General features: G+C 48.2%; 1 protein-coding gene across 1 annotated transcript in view; it reads left to right on the top strand.

The window, feature by feature from the left end:
* Positions 1–242: 242 nt before the first annotated feature.
* The window catches only part of LOC119405643 (sphingomyelin phosphodiesterase-like), a 44,148-nt gene continuing 20,489 nt past the window's right edge, over positions 243–23,901 (top strand). Inside the window, exons 1-6 of the mRNA XM_049419470.1 lie at positions 243–259; positions 1,662–1,772; positions 10,646–10,733; positions 14,098–14,180; positions 15,321–15,513; positions 21,467–21,657. Of these exons, the coding sequence (XP_049275427.1) occupies positions 243–259; positions 1,662–1,772; positions 10,646–10,733; positions 14,098–14,180; positions 15,321–15,513; positions 21,467–21,657 (683 nt within the window). The remainder of the gene's footprint in view (positions 260–1,661; positions 1,773–10,645; positions 10,734–14,097; positions 14,181–15,320; positions 15,514–21,466; positions 21,658–23,901) is intronic.

Consider the following 23,901-nt stretch of genomic DNA (forward strand, 5'->3'; position numbering starts at 1 on the left):
AATGTATAGCAGTCTCGTATGTAGAGTATAGCAGTGGGTGGGAAAGAGAAGTGAGGGTTCAGAGGAGGGGAATGAGGAGGTGAGAGGGTAAAGTATAGCAGTCTCGTATAGTAGAGTATAGCAGTGGGTGGGAAAGAGAAGTGAGGGTTCAGAGGAGGGGAATGAGGAGGTGAGAGGGTAAAGTATAGCAGTCTCGTATAGTAGAGCATAGCAAAGGGTGGAAGAGAGAAGTGAGGGTTAAGATGAGGGACAGTAGGAGGTGAGAGGGGAAAGTATAGCAGTCTCATATAGTAGAGTATAGCAAGGTGTGGGAAAGGGAAGTGAGGGTGAGTATGATGGAAAGAAGGAGGGCAACGCCGCCAGCTACTCCGCTTCCTTAGCCTTCGCACCACAAGTGCGTAGCTGCCCCAATTTGTTTAGCTCTGACTTTATGGATGGATGGAAATTACTTTATTGAGAGTTCCTGCAGGTTTTAGAGACCCGGGCTCAGGTCTCCCACGCCGGGGCATCGAGATCTTGTCTGAACGCCGCTTCGCAGGCCCGCTAGACGGCCCTGAGTTTGCCGCCAAGGTCTGAGCTGCGCAGCGCGTCGGACCATCCCCGCGAGAGGGCCTCGGGATTTGGTTCATTTCTATACTTCGCTTGACAGTTCCACAGCGTGTGCTTGAGTGGAGCTGTTTCCTGTTTGCACTGGGTCCATATGACCGTTTTTTGGATCTCCGGGAATACCTGCTTGAGATGAAACGGGTTCTGGAAGGCTTTTGTTTGTAATTGGCGTAGGGTAGCTCCAATTTTTCTTCGTTGCGGATTATACGAGAGAAAATACGGCATGCTGGATACAGCGGAGTGTTCAACGTGCCATAGTTCTATACTGTCATCTAGTGCAACTCAATACAAAGCTCAAAGAACTGTGTTGTCATGCTGAAAAGAGCAGTAGATCTGAGCAGACCTAAGTATAGTAAGATAGATCAGATTTTACGTTCCATGGCACGCTGGTTCTTGACTTCTGCTCAAGGAAACATATTATTTTTCAAGTTTCGGCACCATATGTTAGTACGGGTAAACTACAGTAATTGGACTTCCCGCTTCATGGACAGTGTTATTTTTTTTTCATACCTCACAATAAAGAAAGTGGTAAGTTGCCCGTCATGTTTTGCGAGTGTCTGCCATATGCGCTCCAGCCCTTCCTTCATCTTCAGTGAGTTTCCTTTTGATGAGTAGGGTCTCCCGTTAATAACTGACTTTGATATACACACGATAATTCTTGTACGGATTCTAGGGTATGGTTGACAATCGCGAACTCTCGTCCTTTATTTATCTTAAACCTTGCGTTGGCACGTCCTCGGATGAGGCTGTTCGATCATTCGTGGAGAGCGGAGAGCTTCCAGGTGAGCAGAGCGGCGACTCCTGTCTTGTTACTACGTGGTCTGGCCTTTTGGTTACACGAGGCCCAAAATGTGCGTGCCTGATACTCCGTAAACCACAAAGGTTCTGGCATTGAAAGCACATGCGATCGAAAGTACGTCACTGATGTATGACTACTAACCATGCCTACAATTCCTGCGTGCCACAGGTCGTGTGTGAATGATAGCTACGCTGGCGTCCATGTGGTCAGTATAAGTGGCTACGACTCCCGATATATTTCTACGCGTGATGCGCAGTTTCCCGCCACCCGAGCAGAAAGGACAGATGACAGACGCTTGGATCTTTGACGCCCTAGCGGATCAGTGGTCTCGATGGCTGCCTCCGTCTGCCATCCGCACCGTACGAAGGTAAGCTGCTCGCAAAATGTCTTTCGATACGATGGTTGTTGGGATTCTGTAAGCTCGTTTCACAAGTTTAATTAATCGAATGGGAGGACGGTTGTATCACGAAAGTGTTTTATGCCGATGTTCACGAAAACTTCACTGACATCATTTCCGTCACGGATGCGACGTCGGTAAAATGCACACACACCGATGACAAGAAAATTTGTAATATAGTGCGCTAATTCTGGCCACTATAGGAAAACCGCAGGGTGGCTTAGAGAACAGAAAGGGTGTACCGACATTCTAGCTGTCAATAATGGAAGAAAGCTGGAGACCATTCTTCTCGGTGAAGGTGGGTCATTAGCGGAGCTGACGGGCGCAAATTCTTCTTTGCGAGTTCTCTGAGGGATGCGTACACTCTAAGAAAAAAGAGAGTCAAAAGAGGGTCATGGAACCGTGACTCTCTTCGGGTGTCCATATGACCCCTTTTGGAAGGTACAGGCAGAAAAAAAGAGTTCGCATTTGGGAAGGAGTCACTGGACCCTCCTGAAGCGCGTTTCTATTGGCTTCGGTATACGGAAGAGCCGCCATACATATCGCACGCTCGCCCTTTGGCGCCGTTGTGGCGCCTTGCTCGCGACGCAGACGGGGTTGGCGCCGGGGTGGCGCGCCGCTCTCCTCTCTCAGTCGTCTCAGTTCTCAGTCTCCTGGTCTATTGGAATGCGTTGCGTGGATGAGTTGGTTGCGCGTCTTCGGTGGTACTGACGCCGGCTCCGTGCACGAAGTGACGCTTGGAGGGCGGAATATTCATGGAGCTGCGGACACCGGCAACGGGCGCCAGTTAACGGTGAGTGTACTGCTTTCGTAGGTACTAATTATACAGCTTTAGCTGGGCGTCTGCAGCAGCTCTGCGGAATCTGCCAGCCATTTCCAACAGTAGCCTGTATCCGCGGGGCTGTTGCGGATGCCCAACTAAAGCTGTCAGTTAACGAGTTGCCACCGTTATGCGCGTTGCTGTACAAGCTCCCATAAAGTGAGCGATGCAAACAATAATCGAGGGTCATTTCTTGCTGATAGCACGTCATGTCTGCACTACTGAAGGTGCAAGATGTCGTTTTGAGATGGCCTTTAGTCTACTTCATAATAACATTTCCATCGACCTTGAGTGTGCGGCGTGCTTCCACGCGTGGGAACGTGAAAAAAAAATGCCTGTGTACAGAACGCTCAGACGCACTATATATAATGGTTTTTGTTGGCTTAAAGACTGTAGTTTGAGGTGCAGATATAGTACGGTGGCTTCCAGAATGTACGCGGTAGTCATTCAAGTTGGACACGCCTCGCCGGTAAAGTGAAAAAGCTCTTGACTTTCGACGGCGCGCGTTGTTGCGGCCGCCGGCGTGCACTCTTCCCTCGTTTCTGTTTGCTGTTTTCGTGGTTTGTATACACTGCGATGATGTTGGGCGCTATAACAGAATCGAGTGAGTGTACGTGGTTGTGGGAGTTATGTGCGCTAATTCTAGCATATGACATGTCTGATCTCGACGTAGACGGCGTACGCACGCGCTGGGTGTCGTTCGGGCCCTAGTACTCGCATCTGTTTATCTGAGTATTTAAAGATGGGTTACGTTTGTAAAACGTGCGGTCAATAACCGCTCACGGCATGCCCCTGGCTGCCGGAGGATGTGCTTTGTTGTTTTGTTGTTAGCCTTTATTATGTCTGTGTGAACCACTTATTGTGTAGGCTTTGCAAACCTTTACTGCAATTTCATTTTCTCATCATGGTATCACGTTCCGCTTTCCAGATACCGTTTTTCATGGTGCTCACGCTGGACAGGAGCGACAACCTAGCAAGCCACAAGTCTGATGCCTCAAGCCGTCACCACTTTTTGATTTATTCGTAATCACAAGGAATAAATATGGAAACATGATGGCGATTTCTGCTGTTCATTTAGCACCATATGACACTGTGCACATCACAGTCACACATTTTAGTTGGCTATACTCATAGAAGCATGTAAATGAGGAATACCGACACTTCTTAATTGGAAATCACAGACCATCTTTTCGCGCTTTCTATATAACTTTGTTGGAAAATATGTGTTGTTTTGACGAGTCTTATTAAAATAATGTAAAACTGAACTATTATTTTTTTACAGTCGCTGGGCAGAACGGCAAGTATTATTGGACTTGCTTAAAATGAATACTCCACTATTTTCAACAGTAGTCCCGCAAAAGTAGAGCAATGATCAAATGAGTAGCTTAAAATACTTGTGGAGTCGCTTGATGCTTCGGTGTGGGTCCCTTGACCCCCCTAGGAGCGTTACCGGCAAGAGTCGTCTGACTCCCTATGAGTGGTAACGTGATCCTCCCGATGAGAGTCTTTGCACTCTTCCTAGTGGTTCAGGGGACTCTCCTAGAGCGAGCCGACCCTGACCCACCAAGAGAGTCACCGTGACTATTTAAAGATAGTCCTATACGTGGCAAGTCAGAACTCTCCGAAAAGAGTCACGCATACTCTTCTTTTTCTTAGAGTGTAAGCGTAGAGCTTTTTTGCAAAATTCAGCCTGCCCTAGAACGCCGTTTTCGGGTGGCGTAGGTATTGAGTCTTCTTTCTAGCGTTCGTCAGCATCTCGAACAGCTCCTTAAAAAGCTCATGGCGAAACGCGTGTTTGGCACGAAATTTTAGCAAAGCCAGATTTTTCCTCATGTGTGCGATTCTGCATGGCGGCTTTGCATGTTCTTCAGCTTTGGGCTTTTATTGAACTACCACTGCATCAGCGTGTATGGGAAGCAGCCGCTACGGGCGCGCCGCCTCTGTGGCCTATGTCAAGCTGGCAACCACTGTTCTCATAGGCATGCGCACAAGGGGGGGGGGGGGTCAGAAGCGGGGGCCCTCCCCCTCTTCACCATCTAAGGGGGCGCCAGTCTTTCATATACGTTTACTCAGTCCAAGCTGTCCCGTCATTGTTTAAAATGATGGTTATGGCCACGCAAGCTTTTTGACAATAATGACAGCCAAGGACCACAGATGTTGCATTCCAAGAGCCGTTTAATTTCCACCGTTACCCCGCAGACAGCCGGGGACCAATAGTAAGCCGTTGTGAAAAACACGTCATCGCCTCATCTTCATTTCTGTATCCGTTACGAAGTTTAATTCCTTTCAAACTCAAGCAAAGGGAAGGAGGGGGGGGGTCACTACGGTCGAACTTGCAGCACGCACTGTTCCAAGGATTTTTCTCCACTTGAATCCTCAATCTTCTCCTCTGGATCTCATAGCCTCTAGACAGACACTGCGATATATGATATATTAATGAAAGATCCTTAATTGGCCATCTCTCTTTCACACACGATATTCATGAGCAATAGCCAAGTGCATGTGGTATCTTAAAATTTTGCATCGTCAGACACCATCAGGTTGGATTCGGCATCAACTAGAGAAAGCGTTCATCAATCACTAAATCAACGTGACTCCAAAGTGATCGTTGGCTAGAAGCATGTAGAGTTCATGTCGCAGTGTGCTCGTCGCACTGACAGCACGAAACAACAAAGGTACAGTCGGCGTCAAATGTTTGGAGACCCCTAGGCCTCAGAAAACGTTGAACATGCCAGCAATCGTTGACTGTACTCCGGTCGAAGTGCGCAGTACATGACGTTAGCTCGTTTTAGAACAGGGCGGAGATCTCAAATATAGGGCTGACCGCCGAAGCAGCGGTTATATTCCGCTTTTTCTGGTGTTCCGTGGTCGTTAAAACTTTGGACTCTGACTACACAGTGTTCTCCAGCGCTCGCAGTGGCCACTGACAACCGGGCACACGGAACAGTCCATAGTCGTACCGTTTGATCGTAAATCCACTCGATGGCTCGGAGTGTGGTATGACGCTCGCTGAAAAAGAAATCTTACAAATGTTTAAAAATGGTGCTCAATTTTATTCCCATTTCAGGGCAGGCTACTATTCAGTGAGACCATACCCCGGATGGAAGATCCTTTCTGTAAATACGAACTACGGCAGCGCCGCGAACTGGTAAGCTGTATTACTTACTGGAGTTTTAACGTTTGCCATTTCGGAGCAAACACGCACTGCCGTTTTGGTAGTGGTGTTGGTAAATAACATCGCCAAATGATTTGTCCACACCTCCGGACTGTTGACGAGCGGGGCAACAAGAGATTCTGGAGGTGACCCTAATCCTTGATTTAGGTGTCTGCTATAGTGGTACTTGCATGTCGGTGTTCGTGTGCCCTTGTGTATTCCTTGGGTTAGCAGTGTGTGTCGCGCGCTACCGAAGCTGATCTCGGAGTCCAGGTAGAAATGAGCGCGATGTTAAAATCTGCTCCGCCAGGTGTCGCAGTGATCCTTGCTGCTCACAATCTTTCAATGCACTCGGTAATTTACTTATCATTATTCACCCTGATAGTTAGCTGACCCTTAAGTCAACTTGCCCTCCGACATAGTCAGGAGAGAGCTGCGAATGGTGTGACGTTTGAGATGTGTATACGTCGAACGTGAATCGCGACCACGTGTGGCATGAAGACATTTCAGCGCCCGATGCCAAGGGTTCAAAAACGAAACGGTTTTTAACCTCCACTTGCTTGCGTCTAGCGGACGTTCATGGTTGAACACCCCCGGTGCTGATAGCGACGACGAGATGGTCTCGCTGCCGGGAGCGCAGCTGCGCGTTTCGATAGAACCGGTGCCGCAAATCGGAGGCGCACGTGCGAAATGTAGCAGGCGGCACATCTGTTTGCTTACGTCACCGCTTCTGTACTCCACGTGATCTCGCGTGACACATATTGACGTGATACTGGTCGTCACTGAGAGGTCTTCCGCTACAAGGCGGGAATTTTAGAAATCGTGAAATGAGTCATTTGATTGCATAATAAATTGTTGGAGACGCTGTCACGCACATGCCAGTCGTTATCAGGGTCCCCAATAAATGGGCTTTCACATAAAATAATAAAATTAGCAAAGAAGATTTTGGTGTCTACACTCCGCCTTGAGAGCGCCGTCTACTTGAGACACCGTCGAAGTTTTCACCTGGAGGTTAGGCTACTTCGCTTCCCTAACTTAGCGGTCGAAACAAGATGGCAGCTGAGCAGAAGACTTAGTAACTGTCCGCAAAGGTCGCCTGCTCACACGATGTCGTAGCCATTGTTTCTTAAGCGCTTAATGTAAGTTACCCTAGTAGACCACGAATATCCATGAGATATCCATAGCATTCTGTGGATACATAATAGTTATACCCAATATTCTGTGAATAATATCTAATACGCAGTTGCGGTTTTGTGGGATGTCACATTTTTCACAGGTTCGAACGCGAAAGTAGAAAAGAACACTCCGATTTTATGGTTCTTTTAGCGTTGTCAGACCCGCGTTTTCGTTCTTTAGGGGTGGGCGACGAAGTTTTGTCATAACGAATCTTATGTTTAAAGGAGGGTGAGCAATGAGTTGGGGATGGGCCATCACGTACTCGGGATTTAACGGTTGTGCGTTGGTTATTACAGCGATGCTAGATCTGGCTAGGTTCTTGTGGATCACGTCTGTAGACAAAAGACGCGTAGAACAACAGTTTTCGGCGCCCCTAGCGCATCGCCCCCTCGCCACAGGTGCTCCTCGCTGCATCGCCACCACCGATGCCTCTTTCACAAGTGTCGCGATACTCGGCGGCGGCACCTCCCACCACCCGTTGTGTCCCTTTGTCTCGTGACGTGAGATCGCGCTAGCACTGTTATCAGCAGTTGCCCTTTGGACTCACTATCGGACGGACGCATGTCGTTCTCTCGGAGGTAGAACAGCGACAATTGAAGGAGCGCCTACGCGCACAAAAGCGCGAATGTGGGCGAAAACGATGTGAAGCGCCGCTGCCGCAGAACGCGCAGTCGCAGCCGCTCGCTGTTCATCTTCACAGGGTTGTGTATTATCATTAGCAGGCTGCGTATTTTCGCTTTCGCGTAGTTTTTGTAAAACGTTCATTATGGTGAGTATGTCTTTTTCCCGTCTAGATAATATTTGTGCCGTCCTGACAGGATATCTCGCCACGAGGACGAAGCAATTAAAGGGACACTAAAAGCAAATATTAAGTCGACGTTGATTGTTTAAATAGCGGTACAGAAACCTCGTAGTGCTACTTTTATGCCAAGGAAGTGCTTATTTTGAAACAAAATCACGTTTTAGTGGTCCGCATCGCTTTAGCGCACTTCAAATCACCCGCCTGAAATGAGACTTTCATACGTCACTGCTGCCGTGCCCAACGTTGGCCGCCTTTACTGCGCGGCCGCCGACACTAGTAGCAGCAGAGCGAAAGTAGCGGGACCCACAGCAGCAACAACGGCCATCGAAGCCATCGAAGGTTGCCGCAATCGCCGCAATCGAAGTGGACGGAGAAGTTGACAACAAGACTTCGAGCGTAAGGGTTCATTCCGCGGCACCCAGTGAAAAGACACATCGATTTCTTTGCTGCAGCACTAGCGTTGTGCACCATTCGGGCATCCGGCAATATCACATGCATGCGGCATTTTGTCGAACTTTCTGTCAGAGCGACTTTCACGAGCGCGCATAACACATGCGGCAGTACGCGATCCCGAAACTACCGCTGAGACGCGACCGCGTGAGCGAAGCAGGGCGCCGGGCGAAGCGCAGTTCGGCGAAAATGGAACCTTTGAACCACGCGCGACGTTCCCCATGGCAACGCCACAGAGATTCTTTTTTCCATGAATCAAACGGAAACGAACAAACAACATTTTATTACGTCTTTTGACGCACGGAAGGTTCTTTTTTTATTGCTGCTAGTTTGATTACTAGTGATTTATTGTAGGCAGACTCTCATACGTTATCGGGATCACTTCGAAAGTGTCCCACTCATGGCGCTCATCATGTGATACATTTAGCTTAATTTCTCGGTAAGTAGGGCACTGCTGTTGATAATATTGCCGTTTTAGAAGTTGTCATACATTGGGCTTTCACTCTGACATGAATTGTTATTTGCCTTTAGTGTCCCTTTAATGCGACAGCAACAAATTTGGATGTTATACGAAGTAAGGATATAACTGCTCATTCGTTTAGAAAACGCGGCCGCTGCAGTGAGCGAAGTGACCTATATGCTGTTGTGGGATGCCGTGTTGATGGAAGGACGCATCCCAACGTAAAACGTGATGTAGCATGCAGCCGTGTCACGCCGGGCTGGCGAGTGACGAGGCGCAGGCTGCGCCGGTTTGTGCGCAGTGTGTCGCCACACTGTATATGGCTTCAGCGCAAATATTGCGAAGGGAGCCTAACACCCACATCGGTGTGAGCTGTCTGCTGATCCTTACTAATGATATGGCGCGCGCGACCACTGGCGGCAACGCCCGGTCAGTCAAAGTACGCGCTTCCTACCGGAGCCATACAGCCCTCCCTACTGCTCCTCTCTATGCGCCTTTCACACGGCGAAAGACGGCCGGAGTACAGCTCTTAAGGCCTGAACACACGTACGCGTTGCAGCGCGCCAACGCGTGACTTTTTGACGCGGCCCCGCGCCCTCTCCCTATGGAGAAAGAGGGCGCGCAGCTTCGCGTAGCCGCGCGCCCTCTCTTCCTATAGGGAGAGGGCGCGGTGCCGCGTCAAAAGGTCGCGCGTTGACGCGCTGCAACGCGTACGTGTGTTCAGGCCTTTAGGCGTGCGTTACTGCGTTGAGCGGCGTCGTCGTTGGCGTCGGAATAACCGGTAGTGCGAACGCAGACGAAAGAGAGCGAACGTGGAGTCTGTTGGTATCACGAGCTGGACTCTAACCTCTATTTCTTCATCCGTCACGCGCTCTGGCCCCTGGATCAGAGCTCGTGCGCATGCAGGGCTGGCCCTTGCACCGCGGCTGGCTTCGCTTGTCGTGACGGGGCTGTCGGCGTTTCGCTTGGTTCGTGACTCCTGCAATGCACAGAATGGTGTGCGTAGCACTCGAGCGCTGGCAGTTTCTGTGCCAATATGTAACGAATGTTACATTGCTACAACTGCGGGCAGCCACAACTTCAAACACAGTTGGCGTTGCCCCAACATGAAGGTGCGCTCAGAATTCACATTAGGCAGTATCGTAACCGTCGGTGAATTTTTTTCTCTCTGCTTGAGCAGCGATCGTCGGCAGGCCACGCACGCTGATACTCGCACATAGGACATACGATGCGCGGGGCGATGATATCAATTTGGACTTGATACGGAACGTCACGGCGACGGCAAAAAATGCGCCTGGAGTGTTCACATAGTTACAATAAAACGACGAAACGGCATGACCGCGCCGCGCATCCTTGTCGTTTCGCTTAGCCGTTGTAATTTGCGCTGCTCCCAGTCATAAATCTTAACTTGTTCAACTCGCCGCAATGCTATATATGCATATTTTTCAATGACGAGAACGTTTTTTAGTCACATAAAAACGGTTTTTCAATTTCACTGTCGCACAATTTTATACAAATATTGTTTTGCGGATTGTTTCATTCACATGTTATATCAGAATACTTGATAACCATGGAATTTCGCTATTTTGTGCATTCATTATACAGCTCATCGCCCTTTCGCCCTGTATCCCTGTGAGGTTGTCTGATGTAGATTTCTGGCAATGATGCTATCTACATGCACATTCGTCACCCAAACTAGCATACGGCTTGAATTTTATTTAAAGTGACGTGGCTCTATTTTAGCCTCAAAGCCTCCATTTTTCACGGTGGACGACAAAACGAAGTTTGGCACGTAAAGTTTCCATTCACCACGATGTAACGCCAAACATCTTGTAGCTTTACGCTAAATGTGATGATTGTTAAGTGTACTTTTCATGTGGCAAGTCGTGTGCCAATGGTATTTCCGTTTTAATAATTTTATGCGGTCGTCGCTGCACTCTCTATGCGTTCATTAATTCGTGTTGACTTTGCGCGAACGCAGGTGGCTCCTAATAAACGCCACAGACCCTGCGCAGCAGCTTGAATGGCTTGTGGCTGAATTACACGAATCGGAAGCCAAGGGCGAAAAGGTGAGAAGGAACGTCTTGTCGCTAAGGCGAAAGCCTTAAAGGAGTACTGACACGATTTTGAGAGATCGCAAAAAAGGACATTTTTCGTTTTTTTGGTATGCAGTGTCAACGCTGTCCACACACCGGAGTAGGAGAACGCGTATAAAACATTTTAATTTGGATTTAAAGTTTTCGTCGCTGAGAATCTGCAAGCCAGCCCCACTAAAATGGACATTATACCGACGAGTCAAGACAGTTCCCCCGACTTTGCAAGTTCTGCGTCCTGCATGCAGCCGAAATAGTAGAAATCACTGTCAGTGTCACTGGACGACAATTCACTCGTCGTTGTTTATGCGCACCACGAGCACATGACGGATTTGCCGCTAGTACGTCGCGAGTTTCTGTATCCCCGTGACGTCACACTGCTATGAAACGTCACTGGGAAGCCGCCCCCTCGATACCGAAACCCAAAGTGTCTTTTTCAGGTAGCGGTAATTACAATATATGCAATGGATTCCCAGGCACCACAATACTCGTTTCAGGTTTGTCGACAGCAGTACTTTTATTTAGAGCAACAATTCGAAAATTTTTAATATTCGTGTCGGTACTCCTTTAAAGGGGTACTGACACATTTTTTCGAAGGCGAGTTTATTCTGCCACACAAATCTTTTGTATGCAGAGACGGCTCTGAACAAGTCAGAAGCTCAGCAAATGCTGATAAGATATTTTATTTTGATATTAAAGTCAATTTTTCCATGGCGCACCTACTGACATCGACACTAGCTTGACGTCAGGCTACAGTACAAATTCTGGTGACTCCACGCAGCAGTCTGGCTAGTTGTGATGACGTTAGGTACCAAAACTTTTAAGATGGCCGTTGTGCGTCATCAAAACTTCCAGAATGGTTGCTTGTGCATCACCAACGGAGCCACGGTGCGGAGCGGCCGTGGAAACATAACTATATATTTCGCGAGCACGTGACGAGAAGCTCATACCGTGTTGTGACGTCAGGGTACAGTAGGAACCGAAACTAGCTTTTAAAAACATATTGTAATTACTTTGTCAGGGCGCACTCGCGCTTAGCACTACCTTTTCTAGGCTCTTAAGGGCTTGACCTGTCATTTCACGCAAAAAAAAAAAACATCTGAAAATATTCGTGTCAGTATAAGTGTCCATGTTGGCGCTACCATCCACGAGACCCTGCGAGATGCTCGAGATCGTAGGGTTTCGCGGGGCTTCGTCTAAATTCCCACGTGACTTTTTCCGTGCGAGTATATAATTATATATGTTCTAGTTCACTATACGTGCGAGCAATGATGTCATACCATGACGAAATCACTTGACATCGTCAATTGCTGAAAGGTTGACATATACCAGAGGCATTGCTACACCATGTGAGGTGCACAAAGATTCAGTGGAAATAGCAGGAACATTGTAATCGACTGGGAGCGCCAGTGTAATATCAGTGGTGTCGTTTCCGCAGGGCAATTGACTCCGTTTTAAACTGACGCCGTTTTTAATAATAAAGATCGCCGGTAATGATACTGATACTTCTGCAGACTTAAAAAAAATGCTTAAAGGAACCGACAACCAATCTTTATGGTACCTGTTTTCTTTAGCGCAACGGAAAGCTTACCGGTTGGAGTGCCCGCTCACGGAATGGTAACCCGGAAAACGCCGGAAATATTTATAATAAAAATTTCTCGCCCCGCGGCAACTATTGAATCGTATGCACATAACGTCTAATCACGCAATGGTAACGCAGAAAACGCCGTGAAACGTTTATAATAAAGAAATTTCGATCTGCGTCGACAATGAAGTCGTATACATGCTGCAAACAGTGGGAGGTGAGTGCAAGAGTGGTTCGTGTTTGTGCGCGGTGGTTTGCTGCGCATGCGCTGCGGCTCGACATGTTCCTCTAGTTGCCGCTAAGGCGCACCGCTTCTCAGCGTGAAACTCTTTTTACCACGTATGCAGCACAGAATAAAGTGAGAATGCACAATAACATGCATACTCTAATTTTCAGCATTATTTATGGTGCGCATGAAAACATCAGACTACGAAAAGCAAAATGAACGACTCCGAAATCCAGCTTCAAGGCTCCTCTGCTAAGCTGCGTGACATATCGTTTTAGGGGCGAAGCACCTTAAGGCCGAGGCTTGTCCGTCCGTTTGGCGTCCGTGCGCACGGCACAGCACCGTGTAAAATCAAAACATCAGGTTTAACAAGCTTAACAATAGACTAATATCAACAAAACAATATAAAACACATACAAGCACAAACACTTTATACTAGTCGGCGACTTCAACGTACACATTATGGACCTTAGGACCCGTTTGGCGTCCTTGCGCACGGCACAGCACCGTGTAAAATCGAAACATCAGGTCTAACAAGTTTAACAATAGACTAATATCACTCGTAATTGTGACAAAACAATATAAAACACCTACAAGCACTAACCCTTTATACTAGTCGGCGACTTCAACGTAGACATTGTGGACTTTAGGATGTACCTTTGTCGTCAGCTCTCACTGTCCGCTGTCACGGTATATAGAAAACCATTGCTATAGTCGAAACATATGTGTGTATGTGAATAAAAAAGGTTTACAATAGATGAACATCAATCATAGTTGGGACAAAGCAATATACAACACCTACAAGCACAAGCCCTTTATACTAGTCGGCGACTTCAACGTAGACATTATGGACCTTAGGATCTAGCTTTGTCGTCGACTCCTTATGTTACTTCATGTCACTTTATGTTACTTTATGTCACTCAATTTACATTATATGGGGCAACGCTCGGGTAACGTCAGGTTACACACCAACACGATACCCAGAGCTTCGCCCACTCGTCATGAATTATTTCGTGGGGATACGTGGATTTTTTTTACTTTTACACGCTATTTGAAAGCATAAACCCTACTCAGATTGCGAAAAGAATGCTTGAATCGGTCTATGATTCGCGGTCTTTTCATTTTCTCTGCGATCTAATCACACGTTTTGGCCAGTTGTCGGTCCGTTTAACAGTGTCCTTGTTCAATGTGATAAGAGAATTTTCGTCTGCAACGGCGCAGTGACTAATAAAAAGAGCCTTATCGTGGAAGCAGCACTGCAGAGATATTATGGAAGTAAGACAATCAGATTTGAGTTCCTATTTAAGCTGGCAGCGGCTATGAACGGCGGTCACATGGTAAGGAGGCTATATCCTGCAGTACATTATTTAACGCATGTAACTTGTCGATGGCCGTCGGTGTTTCGGTGTTTTACGCCCATTTAATATTAATGACGCATTTTCGTCATCAATGTTGCATCAGAGCATCAGTAAACCTTGGGAGCTGCTATGACAGCTTAACATCCGGCTATCTCTTACGTCATCACTCAGGTGCACATCATCGGTCACATGCCTCCTGGCACCCACTTCGCACTGTCCGTGTGGAGTGAGAACTACCACCGCATCTTGGAAAGGTAAATGAGGAAAGCAAGAACATTCTTAGTACGAAATGTACAGAGAAATAGGAAAAAACGACACCATCTCGCGCTAAAGGGGACCATGAAGCGATGCGAAGCGGCGTTTCGGCATGTCGAGCGCGCGTTTCAGAGGGGTAGTAGAGAGGGGGAGCGGAGAAGGGGAGGGGAGAGCGGAGCAAAAAGGGGGAAAGGTAAAGTGGTGAGGTTAAGTGGAGAGGGGGAGGGGAGAGGGTTCGCGCATGCGCAATAAGGGTGGTCACGCCGCACACCACCACCACCTCAACCGATTTGAACTCCGCCATAAGATAAGAACGACACTTCTCTAGTGTTTACGTCCACATTCTTGGCAAACCTTGGATAACTTGGTACTTACAACTATTCAGAGCTTCATTTTGTTTCATTGTGTATATTTTGTTTTCATTATGTATATACCATTGCTGTTCTATTGCACTAGTGTTTATTCTACTTCACACTTACGAACAGTGCTACTGTTGCTACAAACATTGTGTATAACCATAATCTGCCTTTAACAGGAGGTCCCGATAAAGTCTTTGACTTTGGGACCTCCTTATGTATACTAAACACATGTAATATTCCTGTGTTTGTATTAATACAATTCTGATTCTGATTCTGAACCATCGATTTGAAAAACATTTCTTGTTGTGACAAAAGCAACAGAAAGTGTGCTGACACATGTGGCCCCCTTCGTTGATTCTAGTTTGTCCTTCTATCATGTCTTGCGTGCTTCCGCATTCGTGGTGGCTGATCATGCGCCGATTTGAAGACACGGGTGACCACCCTGTCATTGCAGTGAACAAATTTCAATTCCTAGAGCGCCTCCGTTCGTGATTTTCTGTATGCTTCACTGTGCCCTTGCCTTCATCTAGCGCGTGTTCTTTTCTCTCTGCTTCACTGTGTCCTTGTCTTCCTCAAGCGCGCCCAAAAAACTATTGTGCATTTTCAACTAACCTAAGAAACAGCACTCCATACTATTACACACGCATGCATTACAATAATATTACAACAGGCCACCGTTCAGTTAAACTTTTGTAACACTTCAAACACTCGTCTTATCTCGAAGCACGCCTACGTGAATAGCCGACGCGTTGCTTCAGTATTTTGCGCTGCGGTACGCAGGTATGAATCTACAGTCCGCGGTCAGTTCTTTGGGCACACGCACCGTGACGAGATCGAGGTGGCCTACGACTCTACGGACGACAGCCGTGCAATCGGAGTCGCTTATCTCAGTCCAAGCCTGACAACCTACATCACGGGAATCCCATCCTTCCGAGTATTCACTGTAGATGGTGGTCACCCCGGGGCGTCGTGGGTATGTTTACATTTAGTAAATTTAGTAAATTTACTAAATGTTGGTGAGGCTTTTACTTACGTGGTGATTTTTGTTTCGTACTAGGAGGCACAGTTTCTGTAGACACTTTTAGAAGACACAACGAATAATCGCGCGCCTTCTTTGCTAGCAGCCTTGTTTCAAACAGCAAATGGTTTCACCGCAAGGGCGAAACAATGAATGGGATAGCAACAAAGTGGAACGTTATACGAAGTAAGGCGGCCGTTGAGTGGTCGAAGTGCCCTTTGTGTTATCTGTGGCTTCAACGCAAACTTTTCGATGAGAATACAGTACGTACAAATGTATAAGCCGTCTGCTGATACCTTATAAGATATAGAGCGCAACCGTGGGTGACCACGCCCGGTCGGTAAAGGTACGCATTTCTCCTTAGGAAACGCGGCCGTTGAGTGGTCGAAGTGCCCTTTGTGCTATCTGTGGCTTCAACGCAAACTTTGCGATGAGAATTCAGTACGTACAAATGTAAGCCGCCTGCAGATACCTTGTTAGATATAGAGCGCAACCGTGGGTGACCATGCCCGGTCGGTAAAGGTACGCATTTCCCCTTAGGAAACGCGGCCGTTGAGTGGTCGAAGTGCCCTTTGTGCCATCTGTGGCTTCAACGCAAACTTTGCGATGATAATACAGTACGTACAAATGTAGTACAAGCCGTCTGCAGATACCTTATTAGATATAGAGCGCAACCGTGGTTGACCACGCCCGGTCGGTAAAGGTACGCATTTCCTACCGTAGCCATGCTGCTGCTCCCCCCCCCTTCCAGTTCTTATTTCCATACGCATTTATGGCTACGAAAGACGGCCGGCACGTTTCCTCTATGCTTGAGTAGGGATCGTCGGCAGCCCTTTCTATGTGCTTTCACTCGTACATAAAAAAATACGACACACAGGGCGATGTTATCGACTTGGACATTATACCGAACATCACGGCGACGGCCAAATGCGCCTGCAGCGTTCATATAATTGCTATCGCCATATATGATGTAGGGTTTGCATTACGTATGCGGAATGCGCGCCAATGCAAAATACTGCAATGTATGTCACAGTTATCTGAAGTTCTAGCCAAGCCATATGTTCTCGGAGCGTGCACGTTCACCAATAAATTTTCTCGGTCAGAGCATAGGGTTGCCGCCCAGCAAGTTGCTGCTTCGTTGAAGACACGTGTATACTTCTCGAATAGTTGGCTCCAGAGGCATATTCCTTAAATGCGGCAACTTCACGTCACTTCGAGTCTCTGTATTACTGGGAATTGTCTTGATTGGTGATGCACGGCTCAGCGCGAAAGCGTCTCCGCGCACCACGGTGGTCTACGGTGCTCGGCTGCTGACCCGAAGGTCATGGGATCGAATCCCGGCGGCGGCGGCCACAATTCCGATGGAGGCGAAAATGCTAGAGACCCGTATGCTTAAGTTTAGGCACAAGTTAAAAAATCTCAGGTGGTCGAAACTTCCGGAGTCCTCCATTACAGCGTCTCTCATAATCATATCGTGGTTTTGGGACGTTAAACCCCACCAATTATTAGCGCGAAAGTGCCGCTGTATGACTATGCGGCGCTTCCACAGGAATTCTCACAGCACCCTGGTAGACAGTTTCACGTTGTTAATTTTATTATCCCATCTCTCGTGCTTTTTGTCATCGTCCCAGTACGGGCTGGCGATCTTCACATGGATAGCTAACCTCCCCGTAGCTTGTTATGGAACTCCTAAATTTTCTTTGTGACGCAATTCATGATACAGCTTGTATGATGCAGCTGTTCATTCTTCTGGAATTCCGGTGACTACGTTTACACACGTTCTATGCCTTTTCCCAATGCATTTTTTGCTGTGAGAACCAACTTCGTGTGTCCGCTTGTTCGTCATGTGAGCTGCACGGCGTATTAGCGTCCTTTAGCGCTTCATCAGCTCTCCGACCGAATCAAATGGTCAATATTTAGTCTGAGTTTCCTCACTACATATTTGTACGTTACGCAGCGATAAGAATAACTGAGAACTGCAGACGGAACTGACGTTCCAAATGAATACGCGGGACGAAAGCAGTTAGCATAAAAATAGTTGTTGATGGCTGCGCTTAAGATTCAGAATGCACTCCGATGCGGATGAATAACTGGTATTCATCAAGACACGTCATTATTTCTTTGCAACAAATGCGCGTTAGATGTCTGCGACTGAGGTTTTGGGGGTGGCATACTTAAAGGGATGATCTAAACGTGTGCATTCATTCCAGTGCTACCAAGTTTCACTTAGGAATAGCGGGTGTGGTCACACTCCTTTCAACAGCTTTTTGAAGACTTGTTGATCTCTCGGAGGTAAAGAACAAAAAAAATGACAGTTTCGACGTAAGGGTGAAACAGTGAGCGCGATAGCAACAAACTGGAATGTTGTTATACGTAGTAGGGCTGGCAGCTAACTCCATTAGGGCATGATATGGCGTAGCACTACAAAACGCTGGCGTAATGGAACACGGCCGCTGCAGCGAGCAAACCGACTTTCGTATTGTGCATCATTTCAACGCAATCTGAGCTGTGAGAGCATAGCACGTTCTGAGTTCTGGCCGGAGCGCCACACACACACACACACACACACACACACACACACACACACACACACACACACACACACACACACACACACACACACACACACACACACACACACACACACACACACACACACACGCACGCACGCACGCACGCACGCACGCACACACACACACACACACACACACACACACACACACACACACACACACACACACACACACACACACACACCACACACACACACACACACACACACGCACACGCGCACACACACACGCACACACAAACACACACACACGCACACACACGCGCGCGCGCACGCACACACGCACTATCGCAACCTCACAACTGTTAAGCCTGCCCTTGCTTCTAGGCGGAGACCTAAACTGTGCCTCATGGAAACCAATGTGAGAACGCCCCCGGCTGCTATCCTTATTTGCATCTGCCTCGAATTTTCGCTCACGGTCAACGCTGCCTTATCTCTCACAACCAAAGACATCGACGCCACCGACACCGGAATTTCTGCGAAACGAGCTGTTTAACGCTGTCGCGTAAAAACGAGCGAATGCATCCGACGATTATGGCTCAGTTAGAAATGTAACGAGCCGGCCGTCTCCACCCTCGAAAGGTGCACGGATGAATACTGGGGTGTGTGCGTGTGTGGGGGGGGGGGGGGGTCTTCGTGGCTGTGGCAGGAAATGCATTATTTGTACTTGGACCAGCCGCGCGTGGTCGCCGTATATTCGCAGGGTATCAGCCGAAGGCTCGTAACTTTGTACGTGTTGTATTACCATGGCAACAAATTGCGTTGAGGTCATAGACAGCACGAAAATCACTTCGCTCGCTTTAGCTGCCGCGCTTCCTTATTCCAGGTCTAATGCTAAAGCAGTGAGCTTTCTGAAAATTTCTGAAACCTTATTCTGAAGATTGTAGCGCTTGTGAACGCGGAGTACAGGAAGGCACACGGACACACAGACGCAAGCGCTGTGTGACCGTGTGCCTTCTCTGCTTGAGCCGTAATCGTCAGTGTTCACAAGCGCTACCCTCTTCAGAATGCATTTCCAACTCGTCCACGACGCAGCACTCTTTAAGTTATAATGCTACCCTTACGTCGTATAACATTACAATTTGTTGCTGTCCCATTCATTGAAGAAGAAACGAAATGAAATAACGCCGACCAAATGAAAGGTTATATAAACACTAAAAAGACGTTTCGGCTACCGTACGGTAGCCTTGTTCACAGTAAAGTGGCCCAGCGAAGCGGGCTTATCCGTTTTACAACGCTGCCGAGACACCTGGCGTACGCTGGAGGCAGATTTCCATCATTTCTGTTCAGCATTTTTTCGTTGTCTGGATAAGAAGCGATTCCAGATACTGACGTGAACACCAGTTTCTTTGCTTCGCGATTACGGTTGCCCTGGCCCAGTCAATGTCGGGATCACATGTAGCCGCGTGTTCCGCAAGTGCGTTGGAAACCAGATTCTTCCTTTTGACGTCATTCATGTGGTCCTTCAGACGTCTCTCAAAGTTACCACTCTCCCCGATATAAACATAGTCGCAGACTGCACACGGGATTCTATAAACGACGCCTGGGAACTTTTCATTCTTGAGTGGGTCCTTCACGTGCACCAGTTCGTGTTTAAGTTTTCCGGCAGGAACATGCGCGACGTGTACGTCGAACGTTCGTTGTCCCATTCATTGCTTCGCACTTGCAGCGAAACTGACTTTTTTTTAACACGAAAGTGTTTTATGTCGGGGTCCACCAAGACTTCAGTGACGTATTTCCGTCACGGAACTGAAGTCTAAAAAATTTACCCGATCAGATGACAAAAACTTCCGTCAATGGGCATCGAACCCACGACCGCTCGGCCCGCAGCAACAGATGCCGGGCACGCTATCCACTGCACCATGGTCACAGACTCTAGAGGCTTTACAAACGTGCCATTTATATCTACCACTCTCCCGGTCGGCGGGGTTGTGTTGGCCTCTGGGAGCGGTAAAGTAAAGTAATTCGTCATTACTGTGGCCTCCGCGATTAACACCTGCAACGCGTTACACGTCCGTCCCATTCGGCGCGTTTTCAATATAAGTTCAATTTTGTCAATGTCTTAACACACCGCGAGGTGACGATCTTAGCGCAAGCGTCGTAAAAGCGTCGGCCTCGCTCATAGCATCACGCTAATCCAAACCAAAAATAGCTGTGCGACGCGCGCCTGCCTCACCTGTCTGTTACACCGCGTTCCCCGCTCACGCGCTCGCCCCGAGAAAAAACCCGCATTTCCCCGAAGGGGAGTATGAGGAAGTGCGAAGCACGGGGTGATGCTATGAGGGGGCGCGCGCGACTAAACTGCAGAGCCGAGCGAAGGAGACGGCAGCGAGAGAGCACGCGCCAGCCGACCCACGGAGGTCTGGCCGTTTTTAAGTGCAAAGCACTTTTACTGATGATGATGATCTGTCTTCCGAACTCGTTCCAAAGAACCCGCAACGCGTTCAATTTGTTGCCGGCGTTGCGCACGCCCGAGATGGGGCTCAGGTTGTTGTCGAACCACAGTCGATCGCACACCACGCAGCTATATCCGAAGCTGCGGTCCAGGAAGTCTCGCTTGAAGCGCGCGTCCGGCCGATCGAATTCGAGAGCCCGCGCTCGCTCACGCATCGCGCGTCCCCGCGCCAGATCGGCTTCGGGTTGCTCCGGTTGCTCGGCTCGCTTCGCACGCTTTCGTTCGGCGTCTCGCCGCCGGCCTTCATCACCACAGGCAATGCGCGGGGCGCGCGCAGCCACGGAGCGGAGGGCGGAGCGCGCGCAGTCAAGTGGGGCGTGACGTCGCTGCGCCGTTGCTACAGACGCTCCTCTCCGCTCCTCGCGCCGTTGCTAGGGGAGAGGAGGAGGAACGCGGATGACGGCGGATTCAGGGTCGCTTATAAAGTGCATTCGCACTTAAAATTGCGGCCGGGGGGCGGCAAGACGCGCTTTGCGTTTCCCTCTAGTCCGGCCATGGTGTTCAATCACATTTAACATGCCGCGGGATGGCGACCAAGTTCTGCGTCCAATATGCGACACTCTTCTTGCTATCACACCTCGTTCTCTGAATACGCTTTCACCGTTAACTACTACAGCTACAACAAGGTTTTGCGTAATCATTTAACATGGACGTTTGTCGTCGGGATGGAGATGTATCACCAATCATCGAAGTGGGTGCATCTACGTTAAATGGTGCTATAGCTGCCAGACATCAATGTGCATTGTGCAAACTCTCTTATATCAATGTACCGAAAACATTCAGTTACTTCTGTAAGTGACGCTTTACTTTCGTGTTATTCCGATTCTTAGGACGGAGGGATCAACCATCGTTTTTTACCTAACACATGGTTTCGCCTGCAGTCAGTGCTGGATCACCACACGTACCTGCTGAACCTGACCGTGGCGAACGCGCAACCTGATGCGCGACCTCGTTGGGAGCTCGAGTACAGCGCGCGTGCCGCGTACAACCTGGAAAGGCTCGAACCGCAACAGTGGCATGTCGCGCTCACGAAGATGGAACACGACGACGAGTTGTTCTACAAGTTCTACAGGTACACCGAAAACGAATACTTGCAGCTTGCTTCTACTAACGGCCAGTTTAACAGTAGTCGAATTTTTACTGGCCTGGTTGAGGCCGGAAAGCAGAATACATTGCTAAAGACTGTCCTCACTTTTGGCCGAGTGTACTACGTATACTCACGTAGGCGTACTTACCTGGTCGTACACGAAAATTGTCGCTAAACAATTGAAAAGTTTTCAGAAGCCGCTCGCATGAGTTGGGGTGTTTTTAAATAAGTGAGTGGTGGGTGCAGTATTGCCCATGAGACGCATTTCCCCGGTTATGCACAAATGTACACACGAGAAAACTAGGAAGAGTGAAGAACAACAGTTGTTTGATTTTTACAAGTATTTGCGAAACCACTTCTAAACTTGGAAACAGGCTTGAATACTTTATAAGATGTTCACGTTAGATGTGTTCGATGCTGTTACATGTTGTGTGCGTGCCTAAAATATGTGTTTTGTTGTGCCCTAAAGTAATCATTCTTACTTACGCTTACGGGATCATGAATAATAAGAAGAATTAAACTTCAGTCTCTAGAAGGAAGCTCGAGATTCTAAACAGGGTAGTTTGGCGATATTGTCATATTGTTATGACTAGAAGCGGTGGTCAGAACGTCGGTATTTCTTACGTAGAAAGTTGAACGCAAGGCGCGGGATGCTGTCAGGGACGCTTTGAAGATAATCGCAGGTGAAAAGCTGTAGTTCAAGGTAAGAAAGAGCGCAACAAGCGCGCGCGAAAACAGTACCCTTGATTTACCTGCAAGAAATATTTTCCACACAATTTAGAAAACAACAACAACAACAAATGTAACAATAATTGCACACAAAAGCAGCTTGAAGCACTAAGCCCACCGAGAAGTAACCCACAACGCACTTACCCCCCGCTCCAAATTGTAAAATGGTAATTATTGACGCACGCATCACAACGGCGCCTGCAGTCGCGCGACTGAAAAGTCGAGCAGCGAGCGACTCAGCGAAAACAGTCGCTTTGCGTCCAAAACGGCCATTTGTGAGCATTCGCGACCAGTCGCTTTGCGACTAACTTAGTCGCGCGACCGTTGCTAGTCGCCGGTGTGAACGAGCCTTTGAAGCTTAGGAATCTCCATGGAATATGTCAGCAAACTCACTCATGAGTCGACTCACTCAGGCTCACTCAAACTCAGATCGAGCCGTGAGTCTGAGTGAGTCTGGGTGAGTAATATTTTGGTGAGCTGAGTACGAGTGAGTCCGGTTGAGGAAAATTGGGTGTTGGGTGAGTCTGAGTCCGAGTGAGCTCTAAGCGCAAAATATATTTCTTGAGGGAGTCTAGGTGCGCTCCACACCTTTTTGCCAACATATCGTTCTATCTACACCACTTAAGCATTAATATCAGCCTTATGTCGGCTCACGTTTATACTCCCGTCGACTCACACATACTTCCAAGAACTAGTGTTCATACGCCAGATCAATATTTATTCATCAGAGGCGTCAATTACAGAGGGGGGGGGGGGGGGGGGGGCAGGGAGGTGCCAAGACCTGCCTTCGGAAACACTTTCACAAGAAGTTCTTGATAAAAATATTTCATCTGAGTCATCCCTTTCAATAAAAATATCCTTACTGGATTGCAACCACTGCTAACCCATATTTGAAGGTACGTGACCAAAAGGCGCAAAATAGAGCTTCAAATATGCGAGATATTGATGTGAAAGAGCATTGACACCATGGTCGACAAAGCCAATTATACGCTAACGGACTCATCAGTCGACTCACTCAGACTCATTCAGACTCAGATAGAGCCGTGAGTCTGAGTGAGTCCGAGTGAGTAATAATTTTCTGAGTTTGAGTCCGAGTGAGTCCGGCTGAGGAAAATTTTTGTGAGTCTGAGTCCGAGTGAGCTATAAGGGCAAACTTGTGCATCTTAGCAGCGCAGTGGAACGAACAGAAAAGAAAGGAACACGTAGACAGGACGGGCGCTAGACTAGACTAGCGCCCGTCCTGCCTATGTGTTCCTGTCTCTTGTGCTTGTTCCGCTGCGCTGCTAAGACGCACAAGTTCCACACCCACCAACTAGCCCAAATTTCCGCGTTTAATGTATAAGGGCAAAATATATTTCATGAGTGAGTCTGAGTGAGCTCCACATTTTTGCCGCCCTATGCTCCACGGTAGTTCCAAACCGTTGAAAAAAAAATTGCACTGGCTTAGCTCGGCTATGACAGGATATACGTAGTGTTAGCAAAGGTTCAGCCGATTATGCT

This window comes from Rhipicephalus sanguineus, chromosome 9, assembly GCF_013339695.2.
Source record: "Rhipicephalus sanguineus isolate Rsan-2018 chromosome 9, BIME_Rsan_1.4, whole genome shotgun sequence".
Lineage (NCBI taxonomy): Eukaryota > Metazoa > Arthropoda > Arachnida > Ixodida > Ixodidae > Rhipicephalus > Rhipicephalus sanguineus.